This window comes from Mizuhopecten yessoensis, unplaced genomic scaffold (assembly GCF_002113885.1).
Source record: "Mizuhopecten yessoensis strain PY_sf001 unplaced genomic scaffold, ASM211388v2 scaffold7225, whole genome shotgun sequence".
In the NCBI taxonomy this organism is placed as follows: Eukaryota; Metazoa; Mollusca; class Bivalvia; order Pectinida; family Pectinidae; genus Mizuhopecten; species Mizuhopecten yessoensis.
Genome location: NW_018406942.1, coordinates 25,585 through 53,034, shown reverse-complemented (window position 1 = coordinate 53,034; position 27,450 = coordinate 25,585). Strand labels below are relative to the sequence as shown.

The 27,450-nt window shown below is 35.7% G+C and overlaps 1 protein-coding gene across 1 annotated transcript; it reads right to left on the bottom strand.

The window, feature by feature from the left end:
* Positions 1-21,775: 21,775 nt before the first annotated feature.
* Positions 21,776-25,752, bottom strand: LOC110453265 (M-phase inducer phosphatase-like). The gene is made up of 9 exons (XM_021502147.1): positions 25,717-25,752; positions 25,074-25,220; positions 24,675-24,746; positions 24,363-24,527; positions 23,981-24,130; positions 23,553-23,651; positions 22,982-23,109; positions 22,492-22,609; positions 21,776-22,222 (listed from the first exon to the last, which is right to left on the bottom strand). The coding sequence occupies exons 1-9, from the start codon at positions 25,750-25,752 to the stop codon at positions 22,088-22,090; spliced, it is 1,050 nt and encodes a 349-aa protein (XP_021357822.1). The 3' UTR covers positions 21,776-22,087.
* Between the last annotated feature and the right edge of the window lie 1,698 nt (positions 25,753-27,450).

The window sequence follows — 27,450 nt, the reverse complement described above, 5'->3', positions numbered from 1 at the left end:
TAAATATAGAGTTTTTGTGTTTTTCATAGTGATATGTTCAAAAGTCCTTTTAACCCCAAATATGCTACTCTTTATAACACTCCCTTTAGCACATGGCCAGACCCCTTAATGTACCCCTTGCATCACACCAGAACATCACTTAAATATATCGGATAAACAGGATATACTTCAATCTTTCCCGTATCATAGCCTGCATCACACCTGACTAATATTAACCCTTGAGCCTATGGCTTTAAGGTTGCTTATAGGTTTCGACTTGATTCAGGGTAGGGTATATTTTCAACTAAATGTTTAGGTGAATTTTTTGTTCTCTTTTGATCCACCTAGAAACATATATTATATAAATGTACAACATTGTATACGCATGCGGTGGTTTCGTTTTCCAAGGAGTTGTATTTATTTTCAATCGCTCAATACCGATACAGTGGCTAATACTTTATGATAAAATACAATACGAAGGGATTGTTACATAAACCTATAATTTGTATTTTACGTTATTCTATGTAACATTATCTTGGTGATCGATGAAGGATATAATTCTTCAGTATACATCGCCAACTGCTGGTTACATTTGTGTGTTGAGTTTCGATGCCGCTTATACAAGGAATAAAGCTGATAATGAAGATGTTCCATCGAAATTCTAATGAAAGAAGAAGAGGAAGGGAGATAATCCAATGTTGACCAATTTGATCGCGCAAAAGGAGTTTTTATGATACACCCTCCCTCACAGTATTTCCTGTGTGTACACATTCTTTGATGGTAATTATTTTGTTTGTAAACAACGCTGTCACCATACTGGACATTGTGATAATTGGAGAAATATGTCCACGTGAATTGCCGCCATTATTTGTCTGCATGTCCTTTTAGCCCCGAGGCCTGCACTCTAACCTCACAACTACAGACGTTATCAATCCCTACAGGTGCACATTAGAAGGTTACAAGCAAAGCGAACAGTGAGAACCTTAATTAATATTCGGTTATTAAGACGTTTTCTAAGTACTTTATCATAGGCAGTGACTTTTTACACTTGTATAGATAAAGTGATAATAAAACATCCTGTCAGTTGTACATTACAACGGCCATTTCCGCAGCTGCAACGCCTGGTCGTATACAGTATAGGTGTGTCGTCAATTAACAGATCACATTTTAATAATATATAAATGTGCTAACTTGCCGTGTTTTTCATCTATCGGTTTAAAATTTGTAAACTTATTATTATATTGCAGGTATGTTTTGAACAAGCAAGATATGAAACATTAAAATTATATTTACATTCTCTGTTACATTCTAATTAACTGAATTCGTCTTAATTGTACATGTATGTTTTTGTTAGGTGAAGATTTACCAAATCTAAGTTTTCTTACATTTTATTTATTTCACTGGAACAATATCTTGTCTTGAGTTTTTCTTCTCTTTTACAAACTCACTGAAGCGATGATTTGTTTTCTGTTCATCCTATAACGTTATCAACGTTACAACATTTTTTTCTGTGTCACACTTTTACAACCGTACTCATATTTTGTTGTTTGGGTGTCCGAAATCTCCTCGTTTTCAATCAAAGGTGTAAGAAATAAATTTACAGATACAGAAAAACGAGAGGAACGGTGCGATATGGCTTAGAATATCTACTTAATCATAATCCGTAACACACTCTCTGGATCCTTCTGTTGCAATTGAGCTGATCTTCGTCTATGTTAAATGACACCAGTTTTCAACATTATCATTAGTTAAATAATAATCAGATGGAGGTCGGCGATCATGGCTTGTGACATAACTCGGTGTTACTAATATTATTAGTCATTTTTAACGTCACTTCAATTGTGACGTCAAAATGCTATCTGCCGAACACAGGATCTTTCTCTTGATGATTTTCTAACGTTCCTTTTGTGTCATGGTGAAAAACATAATTTATATTTAATATAACAATTAATTACTTTTATTTTGGTGTTAATGTACCCGCTATATCAACCTGAAAGGTTATATAAACCTCGACTTCTCTTTATCTCTGTTAATATCTCTTTCGCAGGTTCATATGACCACATACTCACCTCAAGAAAAGTCTATATCTGATGAATATTTGTACCCTGTTTCTAAAACCATTGCATTTCAAATGTATAATTTGAACTTTAAATTAGGTATTCAAAGTAATATTCGTTGAAAATAACATCAGCTGATGTACCTCCGCCAAACAATGACATTAGTTTGTAAAACATGGTAAAACGTGGGTGAGTGCGAGAAATAAAGTAATGGTACACTTCACATGTATAAAAAAAATAATTAAAATTTTAAAACGTTCAATTGGAGCATTGAACTAATTTAATTTCCCGGTCATATTTAATTGTCAACGTTTCGGCGTTCAATGCTCGGAGAAGTTTACTTCTGATGCAGCCCGTATTATACATGGAATATGATCACAGTAAAACGGACATGTGTAGGATCTATATGGGTTGTAAGAAACAGGGTCTCAAGTATTTTCTAAATTGTTGTTCAGAGAAAAAATAAAAACAAATACAATAATTTGAGTTGATAAAGGAATTTAATGAACATATTTAGTGTTAGAGAAACATGAAAGGATAAATTGTACAGTCAATAGCACAGTTTGAAACATCACCACCATAAATATCAATAAACACGAATAAATTGTATTTCTATCTTCATAATAACTGTCATTTGGCACAGCGTGCAATAACACAACATGAATGTCCCATCATACGTCACAATCAATACTTCACAATCAATACGTCACAATCAGTACTTCACAATCAATACGTCACAATCAATACTTCAGAATACTTCGCGGCTACATGCACGTCGGTCTGTCTTCAATATATTAAGAACCGTTTTCCTCATCTTCATCTTCGAAAAGTTCATACTTCCGGTGAAAGATGACGTCAGTGTGGAAGCTATCCGGGTCTTTTTAGATGATTTGTGAAGTTTAATTCTCTTTGGGCTGATTCCAAGACTATGGGGCGATGCCATATCAGCAAGATAGAAACACATTGTCTGTTTTTTACGTTTGGGGGTATGAACATTTTCTTCTTTCGATATCCCGTTTGTTGATTTAGAAAGGATTTTAGCTTTATTAAAACAATACCTTTCCCCGACGAATGCCTTCAACTTTACTGCAGGGCTTCTGGCTGATTCATTTTCCACATGTTCGTTTGTAATCTTTGTCGTGGGACTTTTCCTCTCAATGTTTTCCTCGTCTGTTGTTGATGTCACATGCATCTTCATCATGTGTTCAGCTGGTGCCGATCGCCCTTCTCTCCCTCGTCTAATCTCGGTTGCCATGTCGTCATCCGCGGAGACAGCGTCCCATGCCTTTTTGTGATTCAATTGATTCTCTTGTACTTCACTTCCGGTTTCCTGATCCTCAGACACGGTACCAGTTGTTTCATTGAGATTGCATTGTGAACCATTTTCCACACTACCGGTTTCAGGCTGTGACGTCAGAGAGTTTAAAGAGGACACGCTGTCACATATATTGTTATTCATTTGATAGTCCATCCTCATACTTCCGGTTTCATGCTGTAACAAGTCCATGCTTCCTGAAGAATTCACAGCAATCTCGTTTGATGAAACAATAACAGTACATAACGTTGGTTGTTTTATACTTTTTTCACTTTCGGTATCAGTTTTCGAGGTCAAACTTGCTTCCTGACATGATTTGATGTCTTGCTTGGCAGAAGTTCCATCACCAATTGGTTTGGCTTTCTTGTTGACTTTTTCCAAACGCTTGCGAATCTCCATGTCTCGCTGTCGTAGTCTCTCAGCCCTTCGCCTTATTACAGTGCGATTCCGATCTGACATCTTCATGTGATAGTTAATACTGTTGTAGTTACTTTCGGTTACTGTGGTCTTCGCGTTCACTAAGTCCGGTATCAACTCTAAATCTGAAGATGGCGCTCGTCCGTTTTGTGATGTCATTTCCTTCCCTTTGAATATGCTCCCTGATCTGGATTTAACACCCATCGTTTTCTGCTCCTTACATCTTTCTGATGCGTGTTTCAGCATGTTGATATATGTATATAGTGTCTAGATTTCCCAGGAACAACTTCTGTATAATTAGTTATCCTTTCCTATACTGTATATAAATTAATTATGATGAAAAAGTGTGAACTGGCCGATTTTATACCGATAACGGAATGAAGGGTCCAAGCCGCGCGCGTGCTCGGATCATCGCTAATCACGGAGCAAGTACCTCATGTAAACGTGACACAATGACTCCTAACGGGTGACAATGTTTGTATAATCACTGACAATCGGTGTTATGTATAACTAATAATTGGGTTTTATCCGCTCGGACCTATACGGACACCCAATTACAAGTGGTCTGACAGGTAGAGGTGACTGATCAGGATCGGAGGTGACGGTGTCAATACGTCACAGGTAATTAGTATAGGTAAGGTGAGACAGATCAGAGTGACACTACGTCACAGGTAGGTACGTACATGTGTATAGGTAAGGTGAAACAGATCAGAGTGACAGGTTCCCTTACAATTACAGGTTAAATGAGGACCTCTATAAAAGGGCAGGTGTCACCGTATAAACAATAGATATATAGATATACGGGAAATACATAACGCTGTCACAAGTCTGGTACTAAACGTGTAAACTTCCTGTAACAAATGAAGGAACGAGGGAAGAATTATAATTATGTATAAAATGAAAACGTATCGTCAAACTTCTGTATGTCTACCAGCAGGGTTCACTACGATACTCCTTATACAACCAAAGTAACCTTGATATACCTGTGCATCAGTTATATTTAAATCAAGTTACTAAGATAATCATCAAATATCAGTTTTAAATACCAGGAAACCAAGGTAACCTTCAAACATCAGTTATATGTATAAAGTGGCGTCACATACCAGTTACAATTAAATAAGATAGGAATTTGAAATAATCACATATCTGTTATAAATACCAGGCAACCATCGATATCGTTACGAATATAAAATGTAAACATCAAGTAACTAAGGTAACAATAACATATCATCTATATGACCACAGTGTAACCAAGGCAACCATCACATATTATTTATAACTATCCGAGTAACCATCACAGCCTGTCAATTACAACTATAAATGATATATTGATGTATTAATTTATTATGTTACAGCTCGATTAGACTTAATCTATTGAAATAAACGGCGGAAGGGACTTAACTCTTACGGCAGCTATATGGTTAGCCAAGCTCAAAATCTGCAAACGGTCCATTGTAGATAGAGGAGACCGCGGTGAATTCGGTACAGCTCACATTTTTTAGAATTTTTAGAATGAGTTANCCCCCCCACCACCACCACCAAGGCTACAAAGCTAGTTCTCTGAAGTCTATATACTGTTAGAGGAAGCACAAGTGTGTGCCTGTGTCTATTAAGTGTAATGTGAAATCACAATTTTAAAGACAAACATTAGAAAGTGGAAAATTGTCTTCATGAAAGGAAATGTAAACACACACATATACTCTTGAGAATTTTATTATATTTAGTGTATTCTGGCGATCCAGATAGTTGTTACATTTTTGTCAAACACGGAATACTCTTATTATGTAAATAAATAATTGTTTCAACGTTAAGTTAAAAACATGTTGGGTCGTTGTTTAAATTTTATGTTGACTTTGTTCTTTTGTAGCTTGAAACAATCACATGTTTTAAGTTACGTTAGGCAAATGCAACTGACGTCGAACAAATGGCAGGCTTTTGTTTCACAAACCGAACGTCTAGTAAGCCGACAATAATTAATGTTATTTGAGAGACTGCAACAGTCAGTGCTGGAGGAGACACCTTTACAAAGTTTTGCTCTAATTTCAGGTATATTTCGAGAAAAAAAAGTTATATTTTCTCATCATTTACCTAGCCAGGCCACGATTTCGTTATCGAAGAACCGTTTATATCTAGATGGTAAATTATGTATTCGGTGTCAGAAGAAAATGTGTAAATATTTCTGTTATATTCTACAATTATGGACTTTTGTGCTGGTGAATATGATGACGTGCCTATAATTTATATGTTTCTGTGGCATACAAGTCATTAGTGTCGAAAATGTGTATGTGTTTGTAGCCTCCCTGTGACAATAATTTATGTCTGAGGTGTCCAATCTGTCTACGTGCATATTTATAGTTCATTCTTTGAGTGTTTATTTGCACGTTTTATGTATATGTGTCTTCGGGGGTATAGTGTCCATATGTGTATTTTATATGTCCCTGTTATGTACGTGTGTCTGCACACGTGTTATGTCCATGTATACGTCAATAGTGCATATGTCTGGCGCCCACGTGTGTATGTTTTTGTAGCGTTCATTTTTATTTTATATATTTCACATTTCACGTCTCTGTGGTGCCCATGTATCTAAGACTTTGTAGCGGCCATTTTTATATGTTTCATAACTATGTTTTTGTGTCAAATTCTTTGTATATGTATATGTCGACGTCTCTGAAATGACTTTGGAGTAACCATGTGCTTACAATCTCTGTCTCTGGAATGCCTATATGTCTATGTTATATACAGTGTATGTCTCTGGAAAGTGTCTATAATATGTATGTTTTTTTTAAATCTACGTGTATCTATACTAGGTATGTCTTTGAAGTACTCTCTTGTCTTTAATCTATATATCCTTAAGTTGTCCATGTGTCTATAATTTATTTTTCTCTGAAGTGTCCATCATGTGTTTTAAATTAAATATATCTGAAGTCCAATTTGTCTTTATTTTATATATCTTTGACGCTTCCATGTGTCTATAATTTATTAATCTTTGAAGCGTCCGTGTGTCTATAATTTATATATCTCTGAAGTTCCATGTGTTTATAATTTATGTATATCTGACGTTCCATGTGTCTATAAAACAGAGGAGTTGGAGCAAGCTGCGAGTTTTGTATCCTCAAGGATAGACATTTTAGAACAGCGCAATTCCAATGCGGACAATGCCATTGTGACTGTCAAGGAACAGGAAAAGATAATCAGTGCGATCAGTAAGGAGCTTCATGACATTAGGTCCGATCGCGACGAGCTCCAGTATTCCGTGGTTGATTTACAATGTAGATCTATGAAGAACAACATTGTGTTTTCTGGTCTAGGCGGGGAAACCCGTAACGAAGACACAGAATCGCTTTTGCGGGACTTCCTGTTTTTGAAATTGGTATCGATCGCCGGATCGAGTTCGGTAATGTTCATCGTTTTGGCAAGTTCATCAAGGGCAAAGATCGACCAATCGTTGCCCGGTTCCTTTATAATGCGGATCGTCTGTTGGTACAACGCAACTCCCATCGACTCGCGGGATCGCGATATGGAGTATATGAACAGTTCCCTTCAGTGATCGAGGAGCGTAGGAAGCAGTTGTACCCTGTTCAAAAACAAAATAAACTTGCCGGTAACAACGTGAGACTAGTTCGCGACAGGCTATACATCAACGGGGAGTTGTACAACGGCGATGCCGTCCAGTCCAAACACACGTACATTAACGTCGCCAACGGCAACGCTAATGCTCCCAACACCCACGCTGGTACCCATTTCCAGGGCCAGAGCCCCAGCAGCCAAACGCGACCGCAGGGGCACGGTCCCATGAGTTACAGCCACCGTAACAACTCCTCACGTCATCACCGTAGGCCTCCTCAAGGCCAGTCGCGAGGCAATCCCAGCGATCGTCATGAGGGGTATCAGCGTGAGCCCATGCCTCATCCCGGATGGCGCGGAAACAGTGGAACATTAGAACCTATGGATCACCAGTCAAACGGACAGTGGTCATATTCCAGATAGGACGGACAGGAGAGTGAATTGTCCATTATATCATGGAATATCGGTCGTGGACTTCTGGACAAACTACGTAACGATGATTTTGTAACGTACCTCGTCAAATATGATGTAATTTGTCTATGTGAATGTGCAGTTAAGAATGATGACGTTTTTGATATAGCAGGCTATGAAAAAATAGTTTATCCAAGATCCTATTGCAAAGGCGGTGGTATTGTTATATTTTACAAATCAGAACTATCTGGTAAACTATCTTGTGTAGAAAATGTACATGATAGCATTATATGGTTGAAATTAGATACAAATGATTCGCAAATTGATAATATATATTTTGCGTTTTGTTACCTTCCCCCAGTAAATAGCGTTTTCTACGATAGAAATGATTTTGATTTATTTCAGTGTCTTGAAGACACTGTGTCCAAATACAAATCAACTGGTACTGTATATATCTTCGGTGATTTTAATGCCAGAACTGGTAATAGAAATGATTATATTTCTGATGACCATTTACAGGATGGTATCGCCAAAGCATTGGGAAATTTGATTAACTATACAGCGGATCCTGATTTACCAAAACGTCAAAATATGGATAGTTATGTTAATACTTTTGGTAGGAAGCTTATCGATTTATGCAAATCATCGGGTCTTCGTATCCTAAATGGACGCCACCCTAATGATGAGCACGGAAGTTTCACATTTTATAACTCAAACGGCAGAAGCCTAATTGATTATTTGCTTGTTGATGTGTATACATATGATATGTCTAGCGTACATAAATTTATCTCTGGTCAGTTCAATACTTTTTCTGACCATTCCCCGGTCTCTTTTCACTTGCATTTAAAATGTATTAATCCGAGTAACAAAACATCCCTTGATTTTGATAATGAAAAGACACCATGTAAAACTGTCAAATGGAATAATACAAATACTGCTTTGGTCTTAGAGAGTCTCCAAGACAATATTGAACTGATCAACGATAAACTAGACGTGACTTTTGCTAGTCACGAGGATGTTAACAATTGTGTAAATGATATATGCAAGATTATAAATGATTGTTCTTTGCCATTTTGTGATGTGAGGGTAAACGCATCTATTAATGTAAATAGCCGTAAAAATGTAAATCACCAAACCGATAAACCATGGATTACAGAAAATTGTAAAACATTGTATAATAAATATAAGCGGTCATTGTCAGAATTTAATCATTGTAAATCTGATGATAACCATCACATATTGATCACTTCGAAACGTTCTTACAAGAAAATGGAGTTAAAGCTGAAACGTCAATACAAACGACACGAAGGTGACATGCTGGAAATTTTAAAAAAATCGAACCCCAAGAAGTTCCACAAACTATTTAAAAGCAAATCAAGCCAATGGGCAAATTCAAGTTTATCAAACGAAGATTTTTATACTTATTTTAAAAATCTAACAATGAGTAATAATAGTGATGAAGATGACAGCGAACCTAATATCGACGAGGCCATCTACGATGAATTAGACAAAGATATTGATAAAGATGAAATATTAAAAGTCATAAACAATCTAAAAAACAACAAAAGTTGCAGTGAGGACTTAATAATCAATGAAATTTTTATTAAAGGAAAAGATATTTTGTTGCCTTGTATGGAAAAATTGTTCAATGTGATTTTTAAGTCTGGGCATTTCCCAGAAGCATGGTGCAAAGCTTGTATTGTTCCAATTCACAAAAAGGGCAACTTAAATGACACCAATAATTATCGTGGCATTTCGTTAGTTAGTTGTTTTGGAAAAGTTTTTACGGGCGTTTTAAATACCAGAATATTAAATTGGGAAAAAAAGTATGGTATTCTAACTGACGCACAGTTTGGTTTCAGACCTGGAATGTCAACCACTGACGCCATTTTTGTTTTAACAACCCTTATAAATAAGTCCCTAAAAAAGAAAAAGCGTTTGTACTGCTGTTTTGTAGACTTTAAAAAAGCTTTTGATTTTGTTAATAGAAGCAAGTTATGGTGTAAAATGATCAATTGTGGTATCAGAGGTAAATTCCTTCAAATTTTGATTGACCTATATAATAATGTTAAATCATGTGTAAAGTATAATGGAGTCCTAAGTGATAGTTTTTGCAACAAGATTGGACTTTTACAGGGCGAAGTACTGTCACCAGTTTTATTTTCCTTATATGTTAATGATTTTGAGATCAATTTCATAAAAGACAATTGTCCAAGTGTAGAACTGCAACTTATAAACCTATTTTTGATAATGTATGCAGATGACATGGTGCTGCTATCAGAAACACCAGAAGGTCTCCAATCTATGCTGGACTCCCTACAGGATTATTGTAACACATGGGATCTGGAAGTCAACATATCTAAAACCAAAATAGTTGTTTTTAGAAATGGTGGTAACTTACGAAATAATGAAACGTGGTCTTATAAAGATACAAACATTGATATCGTGGATGAATTCAAATATCTAGGTATGCTTTTTCATTATAATGGAAAATTTCTTAAAACACAGAAGCATGTGGCTGATCAAGGAAGAAAGGCACTGTTCGCCTTAGCATCTTCGTTACGCAATTATTGTTTTAATATTGAAACTCAGTGTACTATTTTTGACTCTTATGTAAACAGTATTTTGTGCTATGCCTCAGAAATCTGGGGATTTCACAAAGCACCTGATGTAAATAAAGTTCATTTAAATTTTTGTAAAAAAATTCTAGGAGTCAGACAATGCACTAATAATGATCTGGTTTATTGTGAACTTGGTAGATTCCCCCATATAGTCCAAAGGAAACTGAGGATTTTTAAATACTGGTTAAAAGTGAAATGTAGCGATAACTGTATATTAAAAGCTTGCTATGACGAGCGTATAAGTGGTAATGATGACTGGTTAATTAATATTAGGCAAGAATTAGCTAGTATGGGTTTGGAGTATATCTTTGAGGAAAACTTACCTATTAATATTGCGGCAAAGATTATAGAACAAAGATTGCTCGATGTTTCACGACAAAGTATGTTAACAAATATTTCAAATTCTTCAAAGGGGTATTTATATCAACACCTGATAGACAATGTCGACTTACAGTTTTATTTGCGTAAGCCAATCCAATCAAAATTCAAGCGTCAAATTACTCGCTATAGACTGTCCTCTCACAGTTTAAATATTGAGGTCGGGAGGCGGAATAATATAAACCGTCATAATCGACTGTGTACTAGATGTAATTTAGGCGACATTGAAGATGAGTTTCATTTTATTCTCAAATGTCCATTTCATGAAAATCTAAGGTTAAAGTACACAAAGAAATATTATCGTTTAAGTCCGAGTGTGTTTAAAGTAACTCAACTATTAAGTACCAATAATGTAAAGGAACTTTTTTATCTTGGAAAATATTTACATTTGGCAACAAGTGTACGTAAAGAGTCACTCTCCTCTTAACATATGTCCATATGTTATTCTGTATTGTATTGCATAACATGTTGTACTTATCTTGTAATATATGTATTATACCCATGAGTCAGTTGACTCGAGGTTAATAAAATAATCTAATCTAATAATTTATATATATCTGAAGTTCCATGTGTCTATAATTTATATATATCTGAAGTTCCATGTGTCTATAATTTATATATATCTGAAGTTCTATACGTCTATAATGTATATATATCTGAAGTTCCATGCGTCTATAATTAATATATCTCTGAAGTTCAATCTGTCTATATTTATATATATCTATCTGAAGTTCCATGTGTCTATAATTTATATATATCTGAAGTTCCATGTGTCTATAATTTATATATATCTGAAGTTCCATGTGTCTATAATGTATATATATCTGAAGTTCCATGTGTCTATAATTTATATATATCTGAAGTTCCATGTGTCTATAATTTATATATATCTGAAGTTCCATATGTCTATAATGTATATATCACTGAAGTTCCATGTGTCTATAATGTATATATCTCTGAAGTTCCATGATCTCTATAATTTATATATATCTGAAGTTCCATGTGTCTATAATTTATATATCTCTGAAGTTCCATGTGTCTATAATGTATATATCTCCGATGTTCCATGTGTCTATAATGTATATATCTCTGAAGTTCCATGTGTCTATAACCTATTCGTCCATGTATCTATCCGTGTATGTCTTTGAAGTATCCCTTTATCTATAATATATATATATATACATCTTTGAAGTATCCCTTTATCTATAATATATATACACATATCTTTGAAGTGTACATGTGTCTATAATCTATATATCTTTGAAGTGTACATGTGACTATATTGTATTCGTCTCATCGGTGTCCTCCTCAAATATGCATTCAGTGACAGATGAATATGTGTTTAGAGTTCTGTTATTAACATGTTACTGTAAATGTATTTATCTGTCTTTATATATGTGTCCAAAATGTATAAATCTAGTGTCCATGTGTCTACAATGTATCAATCTAGTGTCCATGTGTCTACAATGTATCACTCTAGTGTCCACGTGTCGACAATGTATCAATCTAGTGTCCACGTGTCTACAATGTATCACTCTAGTGTCCACGTGTCGACAATGTATCAATCTAGTGTGCATGTGTCTACAATGTTTCACACTAGTTACCACGTGTCGACAATGTATCAATCTAGTGTCCACGTGTCTACAATGTATCACTCTAGTGTCCACGTGTCTACAATGTATCACTCTAGTGTCCATGTGTCTAAAATGTATACCTCTAGTGTCTATGTGTCTACAATGTATCAATATAGTGTCCATGTGTCTACAATGTATCACACTAGTGTCCATGTGTCTACAATGTATCACACTAGTGACCACGTGTCGACAATGTATCACTCTAGTGTCCACGTGTCTACAATGTATCACTCTAGTGTCCATGTGTCTACACTGTATAAATCTAGTGTCCATGTGTCTACAATGTATCACTCTTGTGTCCACGTGTCTACAATGTATCAATCTAGTGTCCATGTGTCTACAATGTATCACTCTAGTGTCCATGTGTCTATAATGTATCACTCTAGTGTCCCTGTGTCTACAATGTATCACTCTAGTTTCCATGTGTCTACACTGTATAAATCTAGTGTCCCTGTGTCTACAATGTATCACTCTAGTTTCCATGTGTCTACACTGTATAAATCTAGTGTCCCTGTGTCTACAATGTATCACTCCAGTGTCCATGTGTCTACAATGTATTAATCTAGTGTCCATGTGTCACCAATGTATCACTCTAGTGTCCCCGTGTCTACAATGTATCAATCTGGTGTCCATGTGTCAACAATGTATCACTCTATTGTCCTTGTGTCTACAATGTTTCTCTCTAGTGTCCACGTGTCTATAATGTATCACTCTTGTGTCCACGAGTCTACAATGTATCAATCTGGTGTCCATGTGTCAACAATTTATCACTCTAGTGTCCTTGTGTCTACAATGTTTCGCTCTAGTGTCCACGTGTCTACAATTTATCACTCTCGTGTCCATGTGTCTACAATGTATCACACTAGTGAATATTTGACCTTTCTCGACCGTGTGTCTCCCAATAATACATGTAATTATAATGAAGATATCTAACTTGAATTTTGTTTAAGTAAGTGTGTACTACAAATTTACTCTTAAAAGATAATTTAAACAAATCTAACTGTCTTCGAAAAGTGATTTAAATCCTGATAGAACTGGAGATTTATTACTATACTGACCATTTATGGTTAAGAAGAGAATTAACTAGGTAAAATTGCAGGTTTTGTCGAACATCTCGGTTACTTTAGTCATGTATGCGATAGGTCTAAGACCCACCTACTACATGAAGTAACGTTCCCGACCGTGTCTCTAGACAATTATCACATCAAACGAGGTCCTGCTATATATACAGTGGATGGAAACAACTCAACCCTGTGTATAAAAAAAAATCTTCTAGAATACATCCATGTTTCCTTTCGACGTGAATGTGTGACGACATAAGATTGTTACTGGTGACGTTCCACATGCTACACGTGGAACATGTTTCTGATACTACACTATAGGTTCCATAAATCGTCACGTTAAATGATAAAAGATATTACAGCAGAAGTTTGCATGACCTATACAGGCTGTAAACGGTCGGGACTCACGCTTCCAAGATAAAAAAAAAAAAAGATTTGTAAAGATGTTTGTGTAAATAAAATAATACTTTAATAAAATTCAAGTGAAAATATATAGAAATTTATAATTCGTATGTACAATTAGCACAGTTCTGTAGCTTAAGATTCACGTCATATGATTGAATGGATATTCTATTTCCACAACAATTGTCATTTGGCACAGTGTACTATAACATAAATGTCCTGTCACATTACACAATATCACTCCAACTAACACGTCAGAATACTTTGCTGCTACATCTGTCTTTCTTCAACTTATTTAGTATCGTTTTCGTTATTGTCATCTTCATATTTCCAATAAGAGGTGACGCCAGCATTGAAATCATCCGTGTTTTTTTAGCCGACCTGTGAAGTTGAAGCCTCATTGGGCTTACCCCGAGACTCGTGGGTGAAGCCATCTGGACAAGGCTACTGTTTTGGTGTATGGAAGACTCTGTCCGGCTTTTACGCTTTGGGGTAAAAGCGTTTGCTTCTTTTACACAGTTACAAGTTGTGGACATTGTTTTAATTTTATCAAAAGCAAACCTTTCTCCGACAAACGACTTCAGCTTTGCTGGAGGACCCCTGATAGGCTCCTCGTCTACAAGCTCGTTTGTAATCCTTTTCAATGATTTTTTCGACTTCACCTTTTCCTGTTCGTTTGTGGATATCAACGACATCCTAATACGACGTTTAGCTGGTACCGGTCGCTCTCCTCTTCCAAGTCTACTCTCGCTCGTCATGTTGTCTTCCTCTGTGGAGACAGCGTCGTGTACCGTTTTGTTATTTTGTTGATTTCCACACAATTCACTCGTGATTTTTTGGCATGACTTTACGCTGTTTTCCACTAGAACGGTATCACCTATTTTATTGTGATTTAATTGTTTACCATGATTTAAACTTCCGGTTTCAGTCTGTGACGTCACGCAGTTATCCGAGGAAACGACGTCATTTGCCACTTTGTGATTCGCTTTGATTCCATGCATCACATTAGGGGTTTCATATTTAACAAATGAGTCTATACTCCGTCCAGAATCCAAAGCGGTCTCATTGTGAGAAATTACAACAGGAAAGAGTTTAGGCTGTTTCATATACTTTTCACTCCCGGTTTCAAAACAACACTTGACGTCTTGTTTGGCAGGAGAACCTTCCGCAACCATTTTAGCTTTCTGGCGGACTTTCTCCAAACGCTCACGAATCTCTATATCCTTCTTTCGCAGATTTTCAGTCCTTCGTCGTATCAGAGCGAGGTTCCTGTCTGACATCTGCATGTGGAAGTTACGACCGTTATAGTTCCTTTCAATGATTGGCAATTCAGCGTCCACCACATCTGGTACCGACTCCAAATCCGACGATGACGTATGTCCTCCGGGGCTAGCGTTTTCCTTCCTTTCGAACTTGATTCCTGATTTGGACATACAATCAACATTTGTCTGGTCCGTTACGTATTTTGGCATATTGATGTATTTAGAATACGTATAATTAAAAATATCTCCAAAATGTTAAGACACCACAGAACGGTAGAGAGTTTTCTAATTAGCCACTTCAGTACTGTAAGTTACAAACTACTAATTATGCTAACGGTGTAAAGGGGCATGCTTTTATACCGAAATAAGAACCCATCTAAACAGTCCAAGCCGAGCGCGTGTTGTGGTCAGCACAAATCACGGGTCAAGCAGCGCATACTAACGCGAGACAATGACTCGTAGATAATGCCATTGTTTGTTTAATCCTCGTCAATCATCAGATTTGTTTTTTTAGCTGATAGTTTAGTTTAATGCGACGTGTTGTGACATGTATATCTGTGGAGCTGACAGTCACGTGTAGACGTATAGCAAAACAAAATATGACGAGAGTTAAACAATTGTAAGGCAGGTGTCAGAACACTGTATAAACATAAATATACGAGAAATCTATGATCACTTTTCCGTCACTGTCACAGATCACATACAAAGATTCAAAGTAACAAATTATTGCACGGAGAATATATTTTTTAATAATTATTTTCAAAATGCAAATACAGCATATATTAAACAGAAATAATAATAAAATACAAGATACCAGATTTTGCAGGATAATTCCTCATACATAGACCGTACACATGCTTCACCAATACTGTATATGATATTGCTGTGGAACGAGGGCTATTGTTTTGGTGGCAACATGAGTAACCATTTTTCTGATTGTCTTACATTTTTGACACTTTTACCTGTCAACATTTCAAATAATTTATAGACACTTTGACATAGGAGATGAATTTATGTTCCTTTCTTTAACAAGTAGAATAAACTGGTCAAAGTAGAATAAAAACTAATTTCGTCTCCAGTATCATTTTTTGTGTATAAGACAGGAAGAAGAGAATATAAAATATATTTTGTTACGAAGTTTACATAAATAACTACAGTAGAATTGATAGACAATGTGTTGTTGAAGGTTTGCCGTACCACAGCGAAAGGCTGTAACTTCGATTGGAAACTTATTCAAGGGCATGACTAAGGCTTTAATAAATAGTTTTGAATAGAAAAGCAAACCTCTCGGAAGAGGTTTCCGTCATACAAGTATCGGAGGTAGGTTACTTAGTATACGCAATTATTTTTGTAGGATTTATTGTGATAAATAAACCTACTAGTAGGGCTTTGGGTGGTCAGGTAGCTCAGTGGGTAACGCACTTGCCTTTAACCAAGGCGACCGGGGTTCAATTCCCCGATCGGACGTGAAAATGTATGGGGTCACCTGCCCGACCACGTGGGTTTTCTCCGGGTACTCCTGTTTCCTCCCACACTAAGATCCTCCGCGCGCTAACATCCGGGCCAACAAGAGTGATTAATATAAGTTGATATGAAACTTGTTTCATAATTGTTGTAAAATAAATAAAGTTTATATTTAGTAAGGCTTAGTTTGATACATAAAACTACTATTATTTCTCATTTTGACACATAAAACTACTATTTATTCTCTTTTTGACACATAAAACTACTATTATTTCTCATTTTGATACACAAAACTATTATTATTTCTCATTTTGACACATAAAACTACTATTTATTCCCATTTTGATACAAAAAACTACTATTAATTCTCATTTTGATACACAAAACTACTATTAATTCTTATTTTGATACATAAAACTACTATGAATTCTCATTTAGATACACAAAACTACTAGCAAGGCCCTTTTTTGTACAAACCCTGTTGTAGGGCTCGTTTTATTATACAAATCTACAAGTAGGGCTTATTGAAGTTATTATGATACATAAACCTACAATTTAGGCTTATTTTTGATACACAAACCTACCAGTAGGAATTATTTTGATACACATACCTACTAGTGGGGCGTATTTTGTTACACAAACCTACTAGTGATGCCTAATTGAATACACAAACCTACTAGTAATGCTTATTTGTATACACAAACCTACTAGTAATGCCTAATTGTATACACAGACCTACTAGTGATGCCTAATTGTATACACAAACCTACTAGTGATGCATAATTGTATGCACAAACCCACTAGTGATGCCTAATTGTATGCACAAACCTACGAGTAATGCCTAATTGTATACACAAACCTACTAGTGATGCCTAATTGTATACACAAACCTTCTAGTGATGCCTAATTGTATACTCAAACCTACTAGTGATGCCTAATTGTATGCACAAACCTACTAGTGATGCCTAATTGTATACACAAACCTACTAGTGATGCTTAATTGTATACACAAACCTACTAGTGATGCCTAATTGTATACTCAAACCTACTAGTGATGCCTAATTGTATACACAAACCTACTAGTAATGCCTAATTGTATACACAAGCCTACTAGTAATGCCTAATTGTATACACAGACCTACTAGTGATGCCTAATTGTATACACAAACCTACAAGTAATGCCTAATTGTATACACAAACCTACTAGGGATGCCTAATTGTATACACAAACCTTCTAGTGATGCCTAATTGTATACACAAACCTACTAGTAATGCCTAATTGTATACACAGACCTACTAGTGATGCCTAATTGTATACACAAACCTTCTAGTGATGCCTAATTGTATACACAAACCTACTAGTAATGCCTAATTGTAAAAACAAACCTACTAGTGATGCCTAATTGTATGCACAAACCTACTAGTGATGCCTAATTGTATACACAAACCTACTAGTAATGCTAATTTGTATACACAAACCTACTAGTGATGACTAATTGTATACACAAACCTACTAGTAATGCCTAATTGTAAAAACAAACCTACTAGTGATGCCTAATTGTATGCACAAACCTACTAGTGATGCCTAATTGAAAGCACAAACCTACTAGTAATGCCTAATTGTATGCACAAACCTACTAGTAATGCCTAATTGTATACACAAACCTACTAGTGATGACTAATTTTATACACAAACCTACTAGTAATGCCTAATTGTATACACAAACCTACTAGTGATGACTAATTTTATACACAAACCTACTAGTAATGCCTAATTGTATGCACAAACCTACTAGTGATGCCTAATTGAATGCACAAACCTACTAGTAATGCCTAATTGTATACACAAACCTACTAGTGATGCCTAAATTTATACACAAACCTACTAGTAATGCCTAATTGTATACACAAACCTACTAGTGATGCCTAAATTTATACACAAACCTACTAGTAATGCCTAATTGTATACACAAACCTACTAGTGATGCTTAATTGTATACACAAACCTACTAGTGATGCCTAATTGAATGCACAAACCTACTAGTGATGCCTAATTGTATACACAAACCTTCTAGTGATGCCTAATTGTATACACAAACCTACTAGTAATGCTTATTTGTATACACAAACCTACTAGTAATGCCTAATTGTATGCACAAACCTAATAGTGATGCCTAATTGTATACACAAACCTACAAGTGATGCCTAATTGTATACATAAACCTACTAGTGATGCCTAATTGTATACACAAACCTACTAGTAATGCCTAAATGTATACACAAACCTACTAGTGATGCCTAATTTTAGACACAAACCTACTAGTAATGCCTAATTGTATACACAAACCTACTAGTGATGCATAATTGTATACACAAACCTACTAGTAATGCCTAAATGTATACACAAACCTACTAGTGATGCCTAATTGTATGCACAAACCTACTAGTGATGCCTAATTGAATGCACAAACCTACTAGTAATGCCTAATTGTATGCACAAACCTACTAGTGATGCCTAATTGTATGCACAAACCTACTACTGATGCCTAATTGTATGTACAAACCTACTAGTAATGCTTACTTGTATACACAAACCTACTAGTGATGCCTAATTGTATGCACAAACCTACTAGTGATGCCTAATTGTATGCACAAACCTACTAGTGATGCCTAATTGTATGCACAAACCTACGAGTGATGCCTAATTGTATACACAAACCTCAAGTGATGCCTAATTGTATACACAAACCTACTAGTGATGCCTATTTGTATACACAAACCAACCAGTAGGAATTATTTTGATACACAAACCTACTAGTGATGCTTAATTGTATACACAAACCTACCAGTAGGAATTATTTTGATACACAAACCTTCTAGAAGGGGTTATTTTGATACACAAACCTGTTAATAAAGCTGATTTTAACACACAAATCTACATTTGATATACAATCTTATTAGTAAGACTCGGTTAGATATACAAACCTACTAGTAAATCTCAGTTTGATAAAGAAGCCTACTTATACGGCCCATTATTTTACAAACCCTGTTGTAGGGATCATTGCACTATACAAATCTATAAGTAGGGCTCCTTTTGATATAAACAACAATCTAGTAGGCTCATTTTCTTTTATAAGCCTACCAGTAGAGCTAACTTTCTATGATAAGCCTACCAGTAGGGCTCATTATCTTTTATAAGTCTACCAGTAGGGCTCATTTTCTTTGATTAGCATACCAGCAGTGCTTGGTTTATTTTATTTTGTAAGCCTTCCAGTAGAGCTAACTTTCTATGATAAGCCTACCAGTAGGGCTCATTTTCTTTAACTAGCATACCAGCAGTGCTTGGTTTTTGTTTTGTAAGCCTACCAGTAGGGCTCATTTTCTTTCATCACATACGAGTAGGGCTTATTATCTTTTATAAGTCTACCAGTAGGGCTCATTTTCTTTGATTAGCATACCAGCAGTGCTTGGTTTTTGTTTTGTAAGCCTACCAGTAGGGCTCATTTTCTTTGATGAGCATACCAGCAGTGCTTGGTTTATTTTGCTTTATAAGCCTACCAGTAGAGCTCATTTTCGTTTATAAGCCTAGGAGTAGAGCTCATTTTCGTTTATAAGCCTAGGAGTAGAGCTCATTTTCGTTTATAAGCCTAGGAGTAGAGCTCATTTTCGTTTATAAGCCTACCAGAAGAGCTTATTTTATTTTATAAGTCTACAAGAAGGGCTGATTTTCTTTAATTAGCATACCAGCAGTGCATGGTTTATTTTGTTTTGTAAGCCTACCAGTAGAGCTAACTTACTATGATAAGCCTACCAGTAGAGCTCATTTTCGTTTATAAGCCTACCAGAAGAGCTTATTTTATTTTATAAGTCTACCAGTAGGGCTCATTTTCTTTAACTAGCATACCAGCAGTGCTTGGTTTTTGTTTTGTAAGCCTACCAGTAGAGCTCATTTTCGTTTATAAGCCTACCAGAAGGGCTTATTTTATTTTATAAGCCTACCAGTAGGGCTCATTTTCTTTGATGAGCATACCAGCAGTGCTTGGTTTTTGTTTTGTAAGCCTACCAGTAGGGCTCATTTTCTTTGATGAGCATACCAGCAGTGCTTGGTTTATTTTGTTTTGTAAGCCTACCAGTAGAGCTCATTATCTTTTATAAGCCTACCAGTAGAGCTAACTTTCTATGATAAACCTACCAGTAGAGATCATTATCTTTTATAAGCCTCCCAGTAGAGCTCATTTTCGTTTATAAGCCTACCAGAAGAGCTTATTTTATTTTATAAGTCTACCAGTAGGGCTCATTTTCTTTAATTAGCATACCAGCAGTGCATGGTTTATTTTGTTTTGTAAGCCTACCAGTAGATCTAACTTTCTATGATAAGCCTATCAGTAAAGCTCATTATCTTTTATAAGCCTCCCAGTAGAGCTCATTTTCGTTTATAAGCCTACCAGTAGGGCTCATTTTCTTTGATGAGCATACCAGCAGTGCTTGGTTTTTGTTTTGTAAGCCTACCAGTAGGGCTCATTTTCTTTAACTAGCATACCAGCAGTGCTTGGTTTATTTTGTTTTGTAAGCCTTCCAGTAGAGCTAACTTTCTATGATAAGCCTACCAGTAGGGCTCATTATCTTTTATAAGCCTACCAGTAGGGCTCACTTTCTTTGATTAGCATACCAGCAGTGCTTGGTTTATTTTGTTTTGTAAGCCTACCAGTAGGGCTCATTTTCTTTGAAAGCCTAAAATTAGCGCTCTTTTACTTTTATAAGCATACGAGCAAGGCTCATTTTCTTCAATAAGCTTACCAGTAGGGCCCATTGTCTTTGATAAACCTACCAATAGGGCTCATTTGCTTTTCTAAGTCTACCAGTAGGGCTCATTTTCTTTTATAAGCCGACCAGTAGGGCTTGTGATACACGGGAGTTACACATGACATATACAGAAAACTATATGTATTTATGAAAAGAGACTTGGCCAAATCACATCGATAAAATCATCGGGTTTAATACGAATTCTTTAGCCTTTTGAGATTGCGCCTATCTTTACGTCGTTATGAATATAATATTAATTATTTAATAAAAGTGAAATAGGCAAGATAAGCACAAGACTGTCACCTTACATTGTTATTCCGTCTAAATTATTGTACATTAATAAACACAAAACAAAATTAATGGTAAAGTTATATAAATTTATTAGATATAAAAATACAGGTAAAATAACAGTATAGCACTCTACAGTAAAACAAGTAATGTCGGTTCTGTGAACTGGTAATCACGATACACTGTAACATACCACAAATATAACAGTATAGAACTTGAGATTAAAAACAGCTCTTCAAAACAGTCCAGTAACAACGTCAGGTCTGTTAGTGACCTTGCCCTGTCACATAATCATCCAACTAATATATCTTGCAGTGTTTGTCTACTGCTTCTATGTGACCCGATAAGTTCGTGTCAATAAAGCAGGACGTTTCCAGCTGATCTTTACCATATCTACCATTGTCGGTTTCTAATATGAGTATAACGAAACTTCAAACGTGCCGTCCGCATACAGTTTTCTTCTTGTCTCCGGCAGACCAGGATTTGGATTTCGACCGGAAGTGACGCAAGTCCTCACAGTGACCAGGATGTAGCATGGGCATGTATTCCATAGGCTGACACAGAGTCTACAAAAAGAAAATGTTGAATTTATAAACAAGTGACCAATCATAATTTGATCCGGAAATGTTAATATAGTATACTGATCGTGCTTATTTTATTCCATGCTATTAAACTTACAAAGTGTCATGCTATCATGTTTTTTCTTTCTTTATAATTTGTGCACTAGAAATTAAATATCAAAACTAAGAATACTATTTATTCGTATAAACAAGAAAATGTATAACAAATTTTGATACTATCTCTAATGTTCATAAGTTATATATATAAAACTTACCCTGTCATTGTGATAGAAAGCCTTGAACCCGCCGTCAAGGAGGTACACCTCGGGGAAGGTCAAGGCCGGGTAGTTAGCCTCGTTCTGGGCACGGTCATGGGTTCTCAAGAATCGCATCCTATCAAAAGTAAATGAAAAGGATTAGAATGGACACATCCAAATGTGACGGTGTTGAAGTAGTGACAATACGGTAATTGTACACCATCATTGATAAATAATCTATTGTTAACAGTGTAAGTACTGTCTCGCCACCAGTGCTATTACTTTTGTAGTATATGTTTAATTATAACCATGGACTTAGATCATCTAATATGATGTTTTACAGCTGATGTTCATTTTTGGAGGTGTTTAATTTGACAAGAGTTTCAAATGACATGGTTTAATTATGTCTGACTCCGGGAACCTTTGAAGTGGCCTAATAGTTTTAAATAAATGGAATCTTCATGAAATGCGTTGTTGAAAAAAAATCAATGGGTATCGTGAAACTTACATTTTGGGCCCCCTCTCCGAGGAGAATTCACAGTGAAAGATGAGGATGTTTCTCTTCCCAGTGACGTCAATCCGTCGTTCCTGAAGCAGCTGCTGGACCTGGTCACGTGTATACCTGTTCTCCGCATTCTGAGGAAAGATAGAAAACATTTCATTTGAACGATGGTTTTATCAAAATAATTTCCTGACAACTGTAAATAAATGCTTAATAGTTTGACTGCACGTTAACGTTCTTATATTGAGAATCTATTCAGGTCTGTGTAAGGGCGATTCGGTAGTTTTATAAACGCTTGTGCTAGGGGAAATAACTCTCCAGTCATATCGAAAAGCCACTCGGGCAATGAGATTGTCTCCCCACAATGAGATTGTCTCCCCTACAATGAGATTAACTCCCCTACAATGCGAGTTAATTAATCCAGCTCGTGCACTCACATTGCCGGACAAAAGTCGTTAACGAAAGAAAGTTCGCTCGATTTTCATTAGCATTATGACAAACTCGCTATGATTAATAGAATGATAATTGGAGTCAATTGAGTAGACAAAAGTATCAATATTTTGTACGTGGTACACACCTGTATATGACCTCCCTCGAACTCGTACGGGTATCGACAGTCGATGATTCTGTAGTCATTGATGACGTCATCGTATCTTCCGGTCAGGATATCTGCCATCTGTCAATAAAAGCAAACATATTTTATTTTAGAATACAAATAATTCCGACCAACAAATAAAAAAATAAATATTAACGTTAGCTTCCTATTTCGAAACATGTCTTATGTATGTGACAGAGAACACATGTTACTAGTCATCGTCACACATAAACATTTCACTGCTTGTGCTATATGAACCTATATAGAATTAGCTACTTATCTCTGAGGTATCCATATCTATATTAATAATTCGATCGATCTTCCTGAAATGGAATATTCCTTTTTAATGAAAAATGTTCGAGGAGTACCTCTATTTCATTCTTAAGAAACCTTACTCAATAACAACTTACCGTGTGTGTAGAGATAGACTTGAGGTCCTGGTGTTTGCCCCTGATGGTCGGCAGACAAAACGTGTCAGTCCCGTCCCCCACCAAATCCTCCTCCTCCACCAATCGGTTCACGGCTGTCTTAACGTCACGTGACTCCAACATCAAGTTGTCCTGTGGAAAGAATAAGAATTACATGAAAAATGCTCTTGTTGATGAATGATTCATAATAAACATTGTCTTTCAAATCACAGAGTTGTCGTTAACCAGTAGAGAATGGATACATTTCTAACTATTATTTATATTAAGTAGCCGTCTAATTACAGTTCAACATTGGTTACCCGTAAAATATATTGTCCGATTTGATTTTTATGATACATTACAAGTAAATGTTTTAATTACTTACCCCAAAAGACAGTGCCCTCCTGGACACACCATCGCCCCTCCTCTGTGACTTCGGTGGGGGTGAACAGGAATCTTCATCGTCATCACGTGGACGCTTGCCTGAGAGGAGAGATCGTCTGAAGCTTGTATCACGTCCATTGGCTAATTTTTCATTGGCTACTTTTTCCTAAAAGTAAAAAACGTACAGAAATGTAAAACGTTTATTGCATTTTCTGAAAAAAACCCTGTTGTTGATTTTATATATTTATTCATAAACTTAATTAGAAACAGTAATTGTTAATATCTAATTATTTGACAAGTTTGGCATTCTTACCTGTACGGGGGAATCAAACACGCTGCTGAAATCCAATCTTGTAGATAATTTGTAGTCTGTTGGACTCCCGAACTGAAACACAATCAGGGAAACAAATTAGTCACACATGTAAGGAACAAGGGAGACAACCCGTATTGGCAACAGTATATTCGTTACTTCAGAAATAGACGGATTAGACAAAAGCATTACAATTTTCTTGTGTTACTTAATAAATATAATGTCATTTTAACTAAATAGAGATAATTACATTAAAGATGATAAAATCTCTTACTTGTGGATATTATCTAAAAGATAGCAAACAAACCAAAGGTGATGTAAAGCTATTGAATTAGTAAGATTTATACTGAATAGTTAGATAATGTTTTTTTTCTAAAAACCTTGTTTATATCAAATACTCACCACATCATCATCCATCCCTAGTCCAGAATCCTCATCATCGAACAGCTGACAGAGGTTCTTCTTCACTTCCGGGATCATCAATGATTTGACCTCATCGTCATCAAAGTCAAGGTTGCGACAAGGGGTGAAGGTCAAAGAGGATGTCATCTGTGAAAGAGAATAAAAATTGATATGTAAAATGATTTATTGAAAATAAAGATAACAGAGTGATAAATATAAGTTATTAAACTTGTTTCGTATTTTGTGAAATAAGTAAAGTTTATAATAAACTAAGATATAATAAAAGTCAACAACAAAACGTTATAAACTGTAAAACATATCACATATTTTCCACTCTATAAGAATTTTGGTTTAAATGAAATCCTTGGGTGTACACTGAGGTAACACACCAGGTAAATAGAGTATAAACTTACAATGATAGGTCGAGATAATAAATCTGAAGTGTGGAGTCAAGTTAATCTGGATCTCGTTATAAACTAGCTGGAGTACGGATGATTCGGTGATGGTATGGAAGATAAAGTTGTGATATGGACTAGAGGTAAATCACGTGTATATATATATATATATATACGTCACGGAGAAATCGAAATCTACTTGTATTAACGTCCTCAAGGTGTCTGTACTCACCTCAGTCTGGTCACACCCAAGCCGTCCCGGGCCCCCGGGAGAGGTACTGCATCACCTCAGATTTTACATACACAATTGTTTTTACGGCATTACCGGAACCTATCGCGCATACAGAAATGTAGATAATTACTTATATAAACAATTAGTCTAGGCGTTTCAATTGTTCGATGATTACGTGATAATGAGTTAAGTAATTGTTTTTTTATTGGATGGTTTCAATCACCTACTCAACAGTATCACATTAGCAAGTCAAATAAAAGAATGAAAAAGGCGATTTTCTCTTTTCAGATATAAGCTGCATACAATAGATAAGATAAACGGTCTGTTTCAGGATATTGTTTCAGTTTTAAAATACACAAAAAATACTAATGTGGAAAGATTTTTTTTATAGCTTGACAAAATTCTTGATACAATTGAAAGTTTCCTCTATATCAACATTTGTACAGTTATTTATTTCGAGGCAGGTTACATAAATCGTCACGATGATCTTTTTATGGTATATATTTGGTAGGTCATTAGTAACATGGTTCGTCCCCCACGTATTGATATATTCTCCCGATTAAGGGATTTGCTCTTCTGAAGTTTAATACACTTTCAAATCTCGTTTTGATCAAGGATTTTTTTTAAATAACTATGTATCTGAAAATCTGTCCAAAAAAAGAGATACCTATTGATTACAAAACATCTTTAACAAATTTTAAATAAATTGGCGGTCATTTTGAAATTGATATATTCTTCTGATTTAAGATCCTAAGCCGTCTCCGAAGTGTGTATGTGCGTGTGTGTGTTTCGACATTTCTTCATCTTCATCTATAAACCTTCCTTCGTCAATATTGACGATTACGTAATTTTGGTCTTGTGATGAAGTGCGATGTTATGTACAGTGCTTTTATTGTTTTGTTTTTATTTGCTATAGGATAAAAACAGGTTAAAAGCAGTGAGTGTTAGTTATGTTATAAGATAGCTGGTCTGTTAAATAAGGATATTATTTCAGTTTTAAAAGAGATACAAACAAACAGTAATGAGGAATCGCCTATTTCAAGCTTGGCGCAATTCTTTGGAAGTTTCCTCTATATCAACATTTGTAAAAGTAATTCATTTTGAGCCAAGTTAAAAATGTCATCACGTATTTTTTTAATTTTTATGGTATATATTTGGAAGGTGATTAGTAACATGTTTCGTCCCGAACTTCGTCGGATGTCCAGAATTGAATAATGGATCTGCTCTTCTGAAGATTAATACACTTTCAATTCTTGTTTTGATCTAGTGTAGTAAGACTTTTTTTCAGCATATTTAACATATTATGAACAACTTTAAAAGCAAACATGAATCTGAAAAACCTGTCAACGAAATAGAAACCAATTGTTAACAAAACCATTTTTTACAAGTTTAAAAAAAAATGACCATGTCGGCCATTTGAAATCGATATATTCTCCTTATTATAGATTGAGCGGTCTAGAGTACCAGCCGTATGTTACGGCACGATTTCTCACCCCGACGCTAACAATGGTCCTTTGGACCGGGTGGGCTAAAAATTGAAGTTCCAACAAGTTTGAAATATAGCACAATCCCCAAAAATCAATTTCAGTGTTCGTACTCATGACAACGGGTAATATGCCTACTCCTTACACGACTTCTCACCCGGGTGAGAAATCGTGCCGTAACAGCCGTGCCCGATGTATGTGTGTGTTTCGGCAGAGCCTTATAAAGTCGTTTTGGGATTTATCACTTCATTTGACTCATACGACGC

Bases quoted from the DNA above. Each gene is read 5' to 3' on its own strand.
- LOC110453265 (XM_021502147.1), bottom strand. From the start codon at position 25,752: ATGCAGTACCTCTCCCGGGGGCCCGGGACGGCTTGG. The intron at 25,221-25,716 runs GTGTGACCAGAC...TCTCTTTCACAG, and splicing joins GGGGGCCCGGGACGGCTTGG to ATGACATCCTCTTTGACCTT. The intron at 24,131-24,362 runs GTAAGTAATTAA...TTCTTTCCACAG, and splicing joins GGAGGGCACTGTCTTTTGGG to GACAACTTGATGTTGGAGTC.